Below are 13,529 nucleotides of genomic sequence, written 5' to 3' on the forward strand. Positions count from 1 at the left end.
AAAATACTTAAGAAACTAATTTGTCTTTTCTTCTCTCCTCTTGCTTTTTCCACAGTTTCTTCAGTTTGTTCCTTTGTTTTTTTCTTTTAGACATGGGCCACTCCTTTAGAAATATGCAGTGATATTCTCAATTAAAAGAGCCCACAATTTATCTAGCTCTGCCTTTAATCTCACCATGCTAATATTTACATGAACTATAGCACTTCTTATAATGTAATCTTTTAAGAAATATTTCTTTGTGTTAAAATGAAAATTATTTTTCTTGCTAAAATGAAAATTCCTTAAGTGCAAGGACAATAACATATCCCATCTACATTCCACTGCATGTCACCCATCAGACATTTGATGACTGCATGTAGAATCAGTGAATGGTTAAAATGTTGATAGTCAGAACATGGGTTTTTTTTTCATACAATATATCTGGATTAGTTTTCCTTACCCCACTCATCCCAGATCCTCTCCACCTCCTCACTCATTCAAATCCACTCTCTTTGTCTCTAATTTAAAAAAAAAAGCAAGCATCTAAAAAATAAAAACAAGATAAAATGGGGGAAAAAAGACCAAATAGGACAAAACAAAGACACAAACCAAAGAGTGAAAGAAAAAGCACAAGCAGCACATACAGATGCAGATACACCCGGATTTGTACACAGAAAAGTCACATAAACATAAAACTAGAACCACAATATATATGCAAAAGGCAGGTGAGCTTACCAAAAATAAATAAATAAATAAATACAGCTGGGTTTGCTTTGTATTGACTACTGCTGGGCATGAGTCCTAACGAGACTCTGTTGGAGAGAACTAATTTTCCTTTGTAAACTGGATCAATGCTAGGTAGGAGTGCTCCAGGAAAATTTACATTTGTTTTCCCACATAGAAGTAAACCCAAGGTAGATGAAACCTCTAAAGGGTGGTATGCAGCTTGCAGGTCTGTGGTTAGATCCCTGGTTGCAGCTATGTAACCATTCTTACAAGTGGTTGCTATGGCTGTGGTTTCTTCTGTAGCTTGAGATAAACAACAGGATATTTAAGCTGTCTGTGGCCTGATGCAGTTTTCAGCTTTCAAACCACACACAAGTTTGAAAATTTATGACATTTAAGTATTAAAACTGAATGAGCTTTATAATACACCAGTTCTCAAACTCCTTTATTTCACTGAGTCTGATGTATGAAAATCATTGGTTTTCATATAGTATCAACTTGGGGGCGGTGTATCTGTTCCAGTACCCTGTTCTTCATTTTGTCATCACTTGTTTTTTTCTTGTTTCACAGAATGGATACATTACAGGAATATTCCCATAATTCATTTGACCTGCAATGTCTTTTAAATTCATTTCCTGGAGATTTGGAGTCTAAGCAGATTTTCAGTGACATTGGGGAACAGATGGAACAAAATGCTGCAAGGTGACTATTACTACTGTTTAAGTTAAGGTGCTTCCAGGGCAAGTGTTACTACTGTTTAAGTTAAGGTGTTTCTAAGGTAACTATTGCTACTACTTAAGTTAAAGTGTTTTCAAAGTAACTATTGCTACTGTTTAAGTTAAGGTGTTTCCAAGGTAATTATTGCTACTGTTTAAGTTAAGGTGTTTTCCAAACACTCCTGCTAGTGTTTAAGTTATTTCCATGTTTTCTTCACACAACAATTATCTAGTGTGGGTTTTGGACCAACTCTTATATAGTCATGTTTTATTACTATTAACTTCTTAAAAGACTGTATTCTCAAAATTGAACAAATTGTCTTCATCTGGTTAATTACTCTTGTGCACCTAAAGCTTCTCATTTCTACTATATTTGCTGGCCATAATCCCCCAGAATCTATCCATTTATCTTCTCCCCAAGTCCCAAACTCTAGGATTACAGATGTGTTCTACAATGCCCAAATTTGACATGTTTGCTGTAGTCTGAACACAGGTACTTTCTGAGCCATCTCAAGCCCCTGAGTACCTTTAAGAAGTTATAAAATATAAGCACTACTAGATGGATTCCACTTATTACACTGTTATTAATTCTTTTTAGAAATTTCGGTATCATCGATTTAAGTTTTTTCTGGGGTGGCAGGTGGTGACAGTGTTCTGAGGCAGGGTTTTCTTTTGGAGGTCTGGCTGTTCTACTTACTCTGCAGACCAGGATGGTTTTGAACTCAGAGATCTGCTTGCCTCTGCCTCTCAAGGTCTGAGATTAAAAGTTTGAGGCACCGGGCCCGGCTCCAGATTTTCATTAGTTCATTTGTAAGTTAACATTCTTGGCTTGTATGAAAAGGGCAAAAATTTAAATATGACTCTAAAGTGTAAAATAAAACAATGGTATGAGGTCACGATTGCTGAAAACAAAGCCTAAAAATATCAATTATTTTGGAGCAAGGGATGTACATACCTGTTATCCCAGCACAATTGAGGGAGAGGCAGGAAGTCCAGGGGCTAAACAGTGAACAGGGAGACCCTGATACAAAACAAGGCTAAAAATAAATACATATAATTGGCTTTCATGACCAATGCTTTATGAAAAAGGAAAACAGGGAAATATATATACACACACACACATTCCCACATATACATATGTGAAATATAAAATATGTTTTATATATGTAAACATACACTGTTAATTATGTTGAATATCAAGTAACTATAAGAATTTAATGAAATTTGTTTATGTAACATTTGTGTTATATTTTATATGATAACGTTTTCAACCTAAATAAATGAAAAGAACATAAAATAGATTAACAAATTACTTATGTAAATTGCAGAGTTAGTTATATTTTTAATAGAAATATTTTTCCTTTGTTTTGGCCCCATCAAAACAAAGTAAGACACTGAATAATGTTTTTGTTATATATTACTTTATTACTTGCTAAATCTCTCTCTCTATTTAGTTTCCTTCTCCCACTTGGTCAATAAAATCATATTTAAGAGTATCATAATGGTTAAATTTTTGCATTTATAAATTATTATTTAGGTTGAAATTTGATGTTGATTTTATAAGAAAGTATAGTATGGAAAACAATTCTTATATTATAAGCCTTTTATTGCCCATATATTACAAATGAACCTATAGCCTCAAGTGACCATTGATCTTCTCCAGGGATAGAAGAAGGGGGTAACTCTATGTACTGCATTCTACATTTAGAATCAAGTCTATTTTTCATCAAATTCAATTATGTTTTTATTATACTCTAGAGAATAAACATATATTTTCAAAAATAAAATACTGAATAATAACTATGATTCGCAGGAGTATAAATCATTTATGCACTCCTGTACTGCCTTCTAACAGAACAGGTGTTAGAAATCGTACGTTGAGAGCCCATTATGCCACTCGTGCTCTTCAGCAGTGAATTACCACCCTTGGCATTCCGTGTGTTAGTGCTTGTATTCATCTCCTGATGGTCCACATTGAATGAGTAATGAGCATCTGTGTGATGTGGGTTTCCCACATTACTTTTAGAAGAAAAAAGACATTAGCAATTCTCTCTTAAATACAGTATTTTTTCATATACTTGAATTATCCTAGCTGTATTTCTTACAGCGACCCTGACAACTTAAGTGTGAGTTCCTTTTCTCTCTTCCTCATTTCATCAAGTTTTATGAGCCACAGGGTCTTTCACCTTCCCACAGCAGTGATTCACCAGAATGGACCAGTATGCCCAGGTCACTGACCTTTGACCTGTCAAGAGGGCCAAGTATTCTCTCCGGCCATTCTCACGGGAAGTTCCTCATTTCCACTCAAGCTGAGCTGTGTGACATGTAGTTTTGAGGAGAGAACTCAGGGCAATGGTTACCTACTTCAAACACACACTATAACTGATAATAAAAGTGTAAATAACCCATTGTGGGTGAGTACTATGACTTGTACTCACAGTGAAATAAGTTGCATAAAGCCTTTGAAATGATTTTCGAGCTGACGGAAACTTATTAGTTTAATAAGGTTGGGGGTACAGAATTCCTTTGGGGCTTATAGTATGGCATGCAATGATTTCTGCCCCCACTTAAACGCATACTGTTATATTGTAAAACCTTATTTTATTCTTCTGTTTTCAAATTATAGACAACTTGTTTGTAGTTCATGGATCAAATTTTGCTGACAGTGATTAAATTTCTACTCTTTTCATCTCTGGGAATCAGCAGTGTTACCTGGGAAATCACCATGTCTTAGTCCAAGAGATGAGAGCTGTGACGGGCCGTGGTTGTGAGCGAGCATTGTATACATGCATCACATAATTTCACATGAGAGGGTAGAGATCCCATAAACTCACTTAAATTCCACATTGCTAATATTTTCACTTGCAAATTTTTCATGCGAGTTCCTTACATGCTACTTTACAGGACTTTAAATAGTCTACAAGCCTTGGGATTGTCATAAAAATCAATCTGATGATTTGCAAACACACGCAATTTGCATGTTTTGTCACCGTGACAAGTTGCATCATCTGAAATCATTTCAAGACATGCTGTATTGTATTATAGCTCTATAATTAACTGTAATTGTAATTAATAATGTCAAGAAGATAAAATTAGTACTTGCTTATTTTTTTAACTATGTGTGCAGTCTGGTTGGACTTTATACTCCATATAATACAGTCCCTGTTATGCCTCCCAGTGTACTCGCAGGACCAGGCTACAGGAAGAGAAAACAGAAAAGGCCTTGGCTTTGATTATCACTAAAACTCTTCAGACCTCACAAAGCCATATTGTCCTTATTCCTGAGCAGGCCAATTCTAGCACTGCTCTCCTGACACAGATGCTGGGCCTAAACAATGCAGTCAGCTAAACTTCCTCTGACCAAATTTATAATTCCTACTTTTTAATTTTGCCAGTTATCCTAGTGTTGCCTAGTGCATGGGGCATGGGGAGTTTTGGAGGGAGTGCTGGTTAGAAAGAGAGGGTAAGCATGAAACAATTTAAATTTTAAAAGTATTAAAAATACACAATAAAAATGAATAAATAAAGTTTTGTTTGAGCTTGCTAAATGTCTTCTACAGGATTTATGAAATAAAAGTTTCAAAAATATCCTAACATTCTGTGTTAATTGGCATCACCTGCAAAAAATATGTTTCTCTGGTGCGGTAACAGGTACCGTAAATTAGAAGTATAACAATGACTCATTAAAGGTTAGTTTAGTACTATGGCTACTTAACAGAGCTTCAGTAGTAGGTTCTCCTTTAGAGCCTATAACCACAGGATCTTGACCCCAAGGATACTGAAGGTATGGGCTTTGTCTTAAGGAGAGTAGGCCTCAACCCTAACAGCAAGTGGTTGGTTCCTCCCATGACATTCATACCACTGTTATACCTTACCTCTTACCACTTATCTCTTGCCTGGATTATAATTGGGTAATACTGGTGATTGCTTTTGTCCTTGCTAAGATTGCATAGCACCTTCTAGTACTATGGAAGCTATCCAGGAAAGCTGTGGCTCCCAGATAGGTTTATTTCTCAGGAAACAGTGTTTTCTGGACAAGGAAGCCTGTTGCACACATAATCTCACAGTGGTTATGACAACCTGCATAAGCCAGATGCAATCCCAGCATGGACCATTTGGAGGAGGTAAGAACAACATTCATCTTTTGCTAGCGAGCTATTGGCAATTGGTGGCTACTAAGAGAATGAGAGACAGTTTTCTTTAAAGGTCCTAGTAGGTTGACAATATTTTAGTGAAGTATATCAACAACACAAAATGTGCTTTATATGTTTAAAACAACAACAAAACACATACACAGGATCCTGGTAGGTTGACAACATTCCAGTGAAGTATACCAACAACACAAAATGTGCTTTTTGTGTTTTTCCCCCTTTTTTTTAAGAAGACATAAAGTGGGTGTGTAGGAAGGGTGGGGGTATATATGATTAAAATACATTGTATAAAAATCTCAAATAGCTAGTTAAACAGAAAAAATATTCTAAAAACTAATGAAATATGTATTCATGTGTTTTTAGCCATATGTCTGAAAGATTCTTTTCATAAGTGTTGCTTTCCTTTTTTTTAAAAACAATTTTAGAGTTAATTGAAAAGATTGGATTTTAAATGATATAGGAGCCATTACAAGAGCTCAGGCTTAGGTTTAAAAATTTATGTTGTAATTTCTTTCTCATAGTTTAGTATCTTTTATATAGTATCTGCTACCAGTATATACCATTCAATACTTTTTATAGGCATGCTCAGTGGCTCCTTTCTTCATACTTTTTTAGCACAATGTACACCCATTTACCAAATTTTATTGGAATATAGTTATTTACTTACAGGTTGGTCTACCTAGCTAGACATATTTTCTTTAGATAAGGAATGGTGTCACACTGTATGGATCTCTAAAATATATTACAGTTCCTGCCATATATATTCTACATTCAGCTTGAATCTACCAAATACAATATCTCCATTAATTAAGTCATTTTTATAGTTAATAAATCTAGGAGTGAATGTTGATTGAGACAATGCCTCAAAAGTTCTTTAAAAATCATACTCAAGGGGTTAGGAGAGATTGCTCAGCAGTTAATCGCATGTAGTGTTCTTGTAGAGTACCTGGATTTCATTCCTAGCACACATCAGATGACCCACACTGTAACCCTAGTTCTGTCTTTATTTGGGTTTTACTGCGGTGAACAGACACCATGACCAAGGCAGTCTTATAAGGTTCAGAGGTTCAGTCCATTATCATCAAGGTGGGGGCATGGCAGCATCCAGGCAGGCATGGTTCAGGAGGAGCTCAGAGTTCTACATCTTCATCTGAAGGATGCTAGAAGACTGGCTCCCAGGCAGCTAAGACAAGGCTTAAAGCCTATGCCTACAGTGACACACCTACTCCAACAAAGCCACGCCTCTTAATGGTGCCACGCCCTGGGCCAAGCATATACAAACCATAACATGTTCCAAGAGATCTGATGTCTTCTACCTTCCATGGACTCCTACGTATACATTGTGTATAGTCATGTAGTCCTACATATAGAACATAATAAAAACATTTTTGAAAAGCATTTTGGTGTTGCATCATTAAAATAGTTCATAAATTTATTTAGGAACAGCTTTCAGAAATACACCCACTTGTATACATTAATAACATGGATGATTAAATCATTGGAATTAAAGCACAACATTCAGATTTATTAAGAAGTATTGAAAAGGCTTCTTGATAAAATGGTTCAACAGGCATAAGTCTGATGACCTAAGTTCTATGTACAATACCCACAGTGGAAGAAGATTCCTAAAAATTGTCTTCTGATCTCTACATGTGCACTGTGACACAAATGTACTGGCACACACACACACACACACACACACACACACACACACATACACACGCCATAATAATAAATAAATTGATAAAACTGAACTGTAGAAACACATTTTGAAGTGTTAGACATTATCAGTGCAGCCAGTGACTGTACTGCTCTCCAGCCTCCCCTCCCTTCCTCTCCCTGCCAGCGAGACTGGTGGGGACCATTCCAGTGCACTTTCTCACATATCCAGTCCCCACCTCTGCAGCCCTCAGCACAATATGGCGTTGCATGGAACACTTTCAAATTATTACACAAACATTGCCATGCTGTGACCTTTCATACTTTCTCTGCATCAGGATCATGTTTGTTACGTATTTTAATATTGGTAAGTGGAATTCTACTTTAAATTTATGACCCATTCCTCACTTAGTTGTCCTATAGTCGGCATTTATATTTTTCTTGTGACATAAATATTACAAAAATATTGGTTTATTTATGGAGGCATGTCTAATATTTTGTAGACTCTTTAAATTTTGTACTAAAGTTTGGGTCCTAACAATCAGTGTGCTTATTGTATGACTATTGAATTATGTTGGTACTGTTCTTATAACAGACCAAAGGAAATTTGAAGTACTCTGCAGTTAGAAAATATTTAATTCAAAATAACAGCATAAGTTATTTAAGAAAACTTAGACTAATATCTATTGGAGAATATCCACATACTGGAAGGTACTTGAAATACAATCTTTTAAATTACTACCTTTAATGTGTTTAAAGTTAATTTTTTTTGTCTAAATTTGACATAAAGATGGTTTGTTAGGTTACATAATAGACTGGCAGCTTAAATCTTGAAAATAGCCTTTTATATAATAATTAGACATGAAATCAAATAATTGAGTTTTTAAACTAGATGCGTGATCTGTGAATGTGAGATTGACAAGATATTTTATTGGTGACTGAAAACAAAATCAAGTGAAAGGAAGTGCTGCTTTAGCTTGTGCACCAAGGGAGGTTCTTTGAAATGTAACTGCTTAATCCCTTTATCAGTGTTTGGACAAATTATTCAAACATCCAGCACTCTGGAGGCTTTGCCCTGTTTAGAAACAGTTGCTGGCCTCTGCCCAGATTCAGATGTTGGAGATAAGCTGACAAGCAGAACTTCTGCAGTCTGCAGTCTGCTGCTGTGCTGTGGGGCTGACTGCATGCACATGTGTGCAGGCTAGAATACAAACTTTTCATGAGGGTGTCTGGAGTTGGAGTGTGTGCCTCAAGCACCAATAAGGAAGAAAACGCATGCCATTCTTTTGTCAGACCTAGAACTGGTCTTTATGAGTAAGACCATCCCATCAGAAAAGTCAGGGGCTGTGACCAGAAGTACTGTTTTTCTTTTGAGTTCTTAGTTTTCATGAAAAGGCTCTTTGATATTCAGAATTTTATCTTTTCAAGGTGACATTGACTTTATTTAAATTTACTCATGTCCAGAGAAGTCTTCGGAAAAGCTTTGCTCTGCCTTTTACCATGTATTGAGCTTGGCTTCTAAACTCTACATGGTTCTACCATGTGGAAACTGTAATTAATAAGAATTATGTTTTCAAAACAGTAACTTTGTCTTTTGCTAACTATTATATTCTTGATAGTATTAAAAGAAAATGGTACAACTGTCAAATTTAGGCCAGTTCAGTGTTGAAAGCATCTGTTTCTATAATCATTCACATTTTAGGCATGCCACCATAGTGAGGTAGTCATGTCATATTTGTGTGGCACCAGGTGGCACTCTGCCTAAACTCACCATTTTTGCTCCTTAGAAAATTTATAAGCATAAATGTACAGAATTATATATAGAAATCAATATAACAGTACATCTATGAAGAGAGATTTTAAAACATACATATTATAATATACTATTTTAATTTTTGAAAACTTTTTTGGAAATAAGGAAACTCATCTTTGTGCTATAGAAACACTTAGAAAATAGAGAAAAAAAAAGATTTAAATTTCATCTCATCACCACACATGTATCATTACCATTACCATTCATTTTATTTTCTTCCAGTTTTTATGTGCATTTTAATGTATCTTATTTAGAATGTCGATGTCATAGAAATATTTAGCTGTACTAATATTGTATATATGACCTTATAAATTACAAGCTCTCTATGATTGCTTCTTGAGTTTTCACTTTTCCATTGATTGATGTGTCCCACGTGTCAACATTTGCCTTTGGCACAGAATATATGGTTGTGATCTTCACAGTCATCAAGTGTATACTCTGTTTTGTATCTACTGTCCATGGTTCCATTATAAACTATGTCTGTGCCTCATTAATGCAAAGGAACTTCTATTGCATCTCACAGTGTCTAGATATTTAATATTTCTTCAATTGCAGTATTTCTATAAAAATTTTGAACTCTGTTTCAAACTGAATTAAAATGAATAACACATTTCTTGTTACTTTAATATAGCATGAGTATTATAAGAAGTTATAGATTTAGATTATATATTATTACATAACATGTAAACATTTCAGAACCTATAATATTGTGAGATGCCATTGCTTACATTCTACCAAAATAATTATTTTTCTTTTTTGTAGTATAGAACACTGCATTGAAGAAATCCATTCTGAAGTGAAGAAGCTCTGTCCAGATGTACAGCTGCAAACATCAAGTGACTGCTTCAAATGGCTAACTAGCTATAATTATAGTTTATCTAAGTCACCATCCCTTCCCCATGGAGATCTGATAAACTTCCTCAAAACAATGGTAACAATTACTTGTTTTCTGGTAGAGTGGGGAGCAGGGAACACAACTGGATGAGTTGCTATTGGTGAATATTTAGTGTGTTGGTAACATAAGCATGTCCTATACAGGGGCTTTGGTTTTGAATATGTTTTGATGTTTGTGTTGATGATTGTCTTTCTTCTCCCCCACCAAATTCTTTGACATGTGTTAAAAAATATTTTTAGCACCAAGGTATGGAAATGAAAGTTAAATATTCTTCTTCCTAGGCGACTTATACTGTGATGTGTGGCAAACACCGATCGCCCTGATGTGATCTGCAGCTGTCTCTAAAGAAGTTCACACTCGATAGATGTTACGCTCTGCCCCAACACTAAATTTCTCTGTGTTCAGAATCAAAGCCAGCAAGTGTCCCTTAGTGGTGGTTGTCAGCTGGCTGTTCCTCCACTCTCTGCCTTCCCACTTTATAGTACTACCCTGCTTGGTCTGGTTTGGCTTCCCTTGAAGCAGAAATGTACACATGACCATTGTTGATGGAGTTCTTTCTTGTTGGACTCCTACCTGTGAAGTTTTTGTTAACCCTCTACAACAATAGTTATTATTATTATATTCTCATCTGTGGAGTGGCTCAGTTACAAAATCAGATTCCCATAGGAACATCACAATTTTTAAGAAGCAGAATTTCTGTGGATATGGTTTTAGTTTAAATCAGTGGGGAGAAAAGGACTGCTTTTTGTCTTAACATCAAAAACACTGACCAAGGCAGAAATGGAAAATATATTGCAGTTGTAGATGGTTTAGGATGATGGAATCAGATGAAAATAGCTTTTGTAAGTTGTTATTGTTACAGTTGTCTCTTTCATGCTTATAAAATATACAAAGAAGGCAAAGAAATACTGTATGCCCTAAAGCCTTAACCTTTTAAAAATTCCCTACCCATTATCTCTTGGAGGTGGAACCTCGAGGGATAAATATGAATATAGTTTTCCTTTAATTTCTGTCAGGAGCCATGATGTCGATGCAATAACGTGTTCTTATTTTATTAAAAGCAGCATCTTTCAGTTATCTTTTAATGTGCCACACAGAAGTCATTTTCTGCAAGGCAAAGGCTACCTTAGCTTTGCTGAAACTCATTTGTCTTCTGCTAGACCTAGGGGACATTGGTGTTGCTTTATTATTATTATTGTTATTGTTATTATTATTTGTCTTGTTACATAATTATTTTTGAAGAAATAACCACATTATCAAAACAGATTGAAATTAATACCTTGACAGGTTTTTGCATGCTACTGGTATAAGTCTTGATAACATCTTTATATGTCTTCCTTTCACAAAAAACATTAATTAGATAAGAAACTGGTTCATAATGTGATATTTGTACTGATGTTATTTTCAAAATTTAAGTATTCATCCAAAATATGTGTTTTAAAGCTCAATAGTTTATTACTCTGATTGATCAAATATTTGCACGTCTTAGCTGGTTTAGAGAAACATAAAGCCAAGATGCTGATAACATGACGGATTACCTCAGTGCTGCTGGGCCCTGGACTCTCTGAGAACATTTTCTTTCTAGAATTTGTAAAGAACTAGATAGTAGAAGAGATGACAGAAAGAGGAGAAAACAAAGTGCATCAGGCCCTGCCCTCAGAAGCTCTTATGGTGTTTGAAAAGTAGTTCTGTTGTGTGCCGTGTCAGACATGTTTATCCAGACAGCAGGGTATGGCGGTTTTTAGATATCAGTGCAACAGTTTTCATTATGAATAAACCAGAGAATGTGTGGAAAATTATTTATATAATGAAACACATATTTCCTATAATACTTGCATGTTAAATGTGCTCTGCAGTACTTAGGGTGAATGCCAGCCAATTCCAGGGATTTGTCTAGCTGTTCAGTTCTGAATTACACAAAACACCTGTGGTGTTTTCACCAATAAGAAATTTCAAAGCCAAACTAATTTTTATGCCACTTGAGCCTTGCTTCCATTTCTTTTCTAATCAGCTTGTTTCTACTTAGAGAATATGAACTAATTTCAGTATTGGCTGAAAATGGATATAATTAGGAAAGTCATCATGTGTGGAAAATGTGTGTGCAATTCAGAGTCCAAGTAGAAAGTGATTTTTTTTGTTCCTTTATTATTCCTAATTGTACCACCATTGTTTTTCACCACCAAGGAACACTAAAGGAATAATTCCTTATCACCTTTTGGAGAGCTTTTCTGGAAATTTCTTTATCCTATTTTGAGATAGTAATTTCATTGGAGTGAAAAGAAATATTCTTAGGTTAAGTTTTAAAGTAAAATCTTTCTTAACATGCTTCTAAGCAATGAATTTAAATGAAAGTTGAAATCTCCTAGTGTATTAAATTTTATTTCTCAGGATGGCAGCTATTAGGAACCCCTAGGCATCTACCATATTTAATGATTTCATTTGTAGAATAATCTTAAAGATCGTACTGGATGGGAGTTATAGTAAGTATATTAACTCAGGTATAAAAAATATCTGCCAGGAATTAACTAAGCCATGATCTTGAAATTATTTTGTCTTAGGAATTCCTTGTAATCAGTGTTATTCTGCAAGTCTGTATTTAGAAATGTTTAGGCTTCAGCTTTGCTAATACTCAGGTTAGAGGGCATATGTGGGGCTACAAGGTGCATTACAGCAACATAAGTGGATGGATAACTAGTCAGCTGGACTTTAAGTTGACTTCAGACTACAGACGTTATACATTGTTTACTCTCAGCACTGATTACATCACAAGTGCAAGACAAAAAGGTCTTGAGTATAGGTTATTCATTCTAAATTCAATCAACTATAAAATTGTGTGTAGAAATTATTTTATTATTCTTAGATTGAACCACACTTCTAATATTGTAATCTACTTTTATCAGCAAGATATACTGAATAATGAAGAAAGCCAAGAAGAAGTTATTCTGGATTTACTCTGGGACCTTTCCTGTCAAAGCAGTGTCTCATTCCTGTCCTCCCTGGGTGGGACATCCTTCTGTCACCTCTCCAGGACTTCTTTACACTCTGTGGAAGATTTCTCCTCCGTGGATGTAAAGTCTGTTTGGGATGATGTAAGACTACATCTTCGACGATTCTTAGTGAGCAAGTTAGAAAGGTATAATGAGATGTACAATTCACAGCAAAAAACTGAACTGAAAAAAGAATGTATAAAGCAATTCCTCCTGCTCTACTCAGAATCTGAAGTGCTTGTCAAGTACAAAAGCATCCAGAAGAGACTGCTGGATACATTTCTGCAAGACACCTTTCCTTCCTGCAACAGAGAATCAGATTTAGAAAGAATTGCTTGTGGTTACCAAAGTACAATGCTTGCCTTCTATGCAATGGTCAAGGAGGATTTTAACATGCTATGTGAAATTTTACCTCCATCATCAGTGGTGCAGTTCATTAATGAAACCTACCTGGATACAGTTACAGAAGAAATGACCAGAATTCTTGAAAATTTTTGTGAGTTGCAGTTCAAAGAAAATGCTGTTCCTGTAGTTAAAACAAGCAAGAGTTGCAGCAAGCACAGAGGAGCAGTGCATGCTTTGGGTTAGTGACATTTACATTTG

The 13,529-nt window shown here is 35.4% G+C and overlaps 1 protein-coding gene across 1 annotated transcript in view; it reads left to right on the top strand.

The window, feature by feature from the left end:
* The window catches only part of KIAA0825, a gene marked incomplete at its 3' end in the record, with an annotated part of 180,580 nt that overhangs the window by 45,965 nt on the left and 121,086 nt on the right, over positions 1-13,529 (top strand). The window contains exons 3-5 of the mRNA XM_080924848.1: positions 1,276-1,407; positions 9,807-9,975; positions 12,840-13,509. Of these exons, the coding sequence (XP_080780974.1) occupies positions 1,277-1,407; positions 9,807-9,975; positions 12,840-13,509 (970 nt within the window). The 5' untranslated portion in view covers position 1,276. The remainder of the gene's footprint in view (positions 1-1,275; positions 1,408-9,806; positions 9,976-12,839; positions 13,510-13,529) is intronic.

The sequence above is a fragment of the Micromys minutus genome, assembly GCF_963924665.1.
Source record: "Micromys minutus genome assembly, chromosome: 11".
Classification (NCBI taxonomy): domain Eukaryota; kingdom Metazoa; phylum Chordata; class Mammalia; order Rodentia; family Muridae; genus Micromys; species Micromys minutus.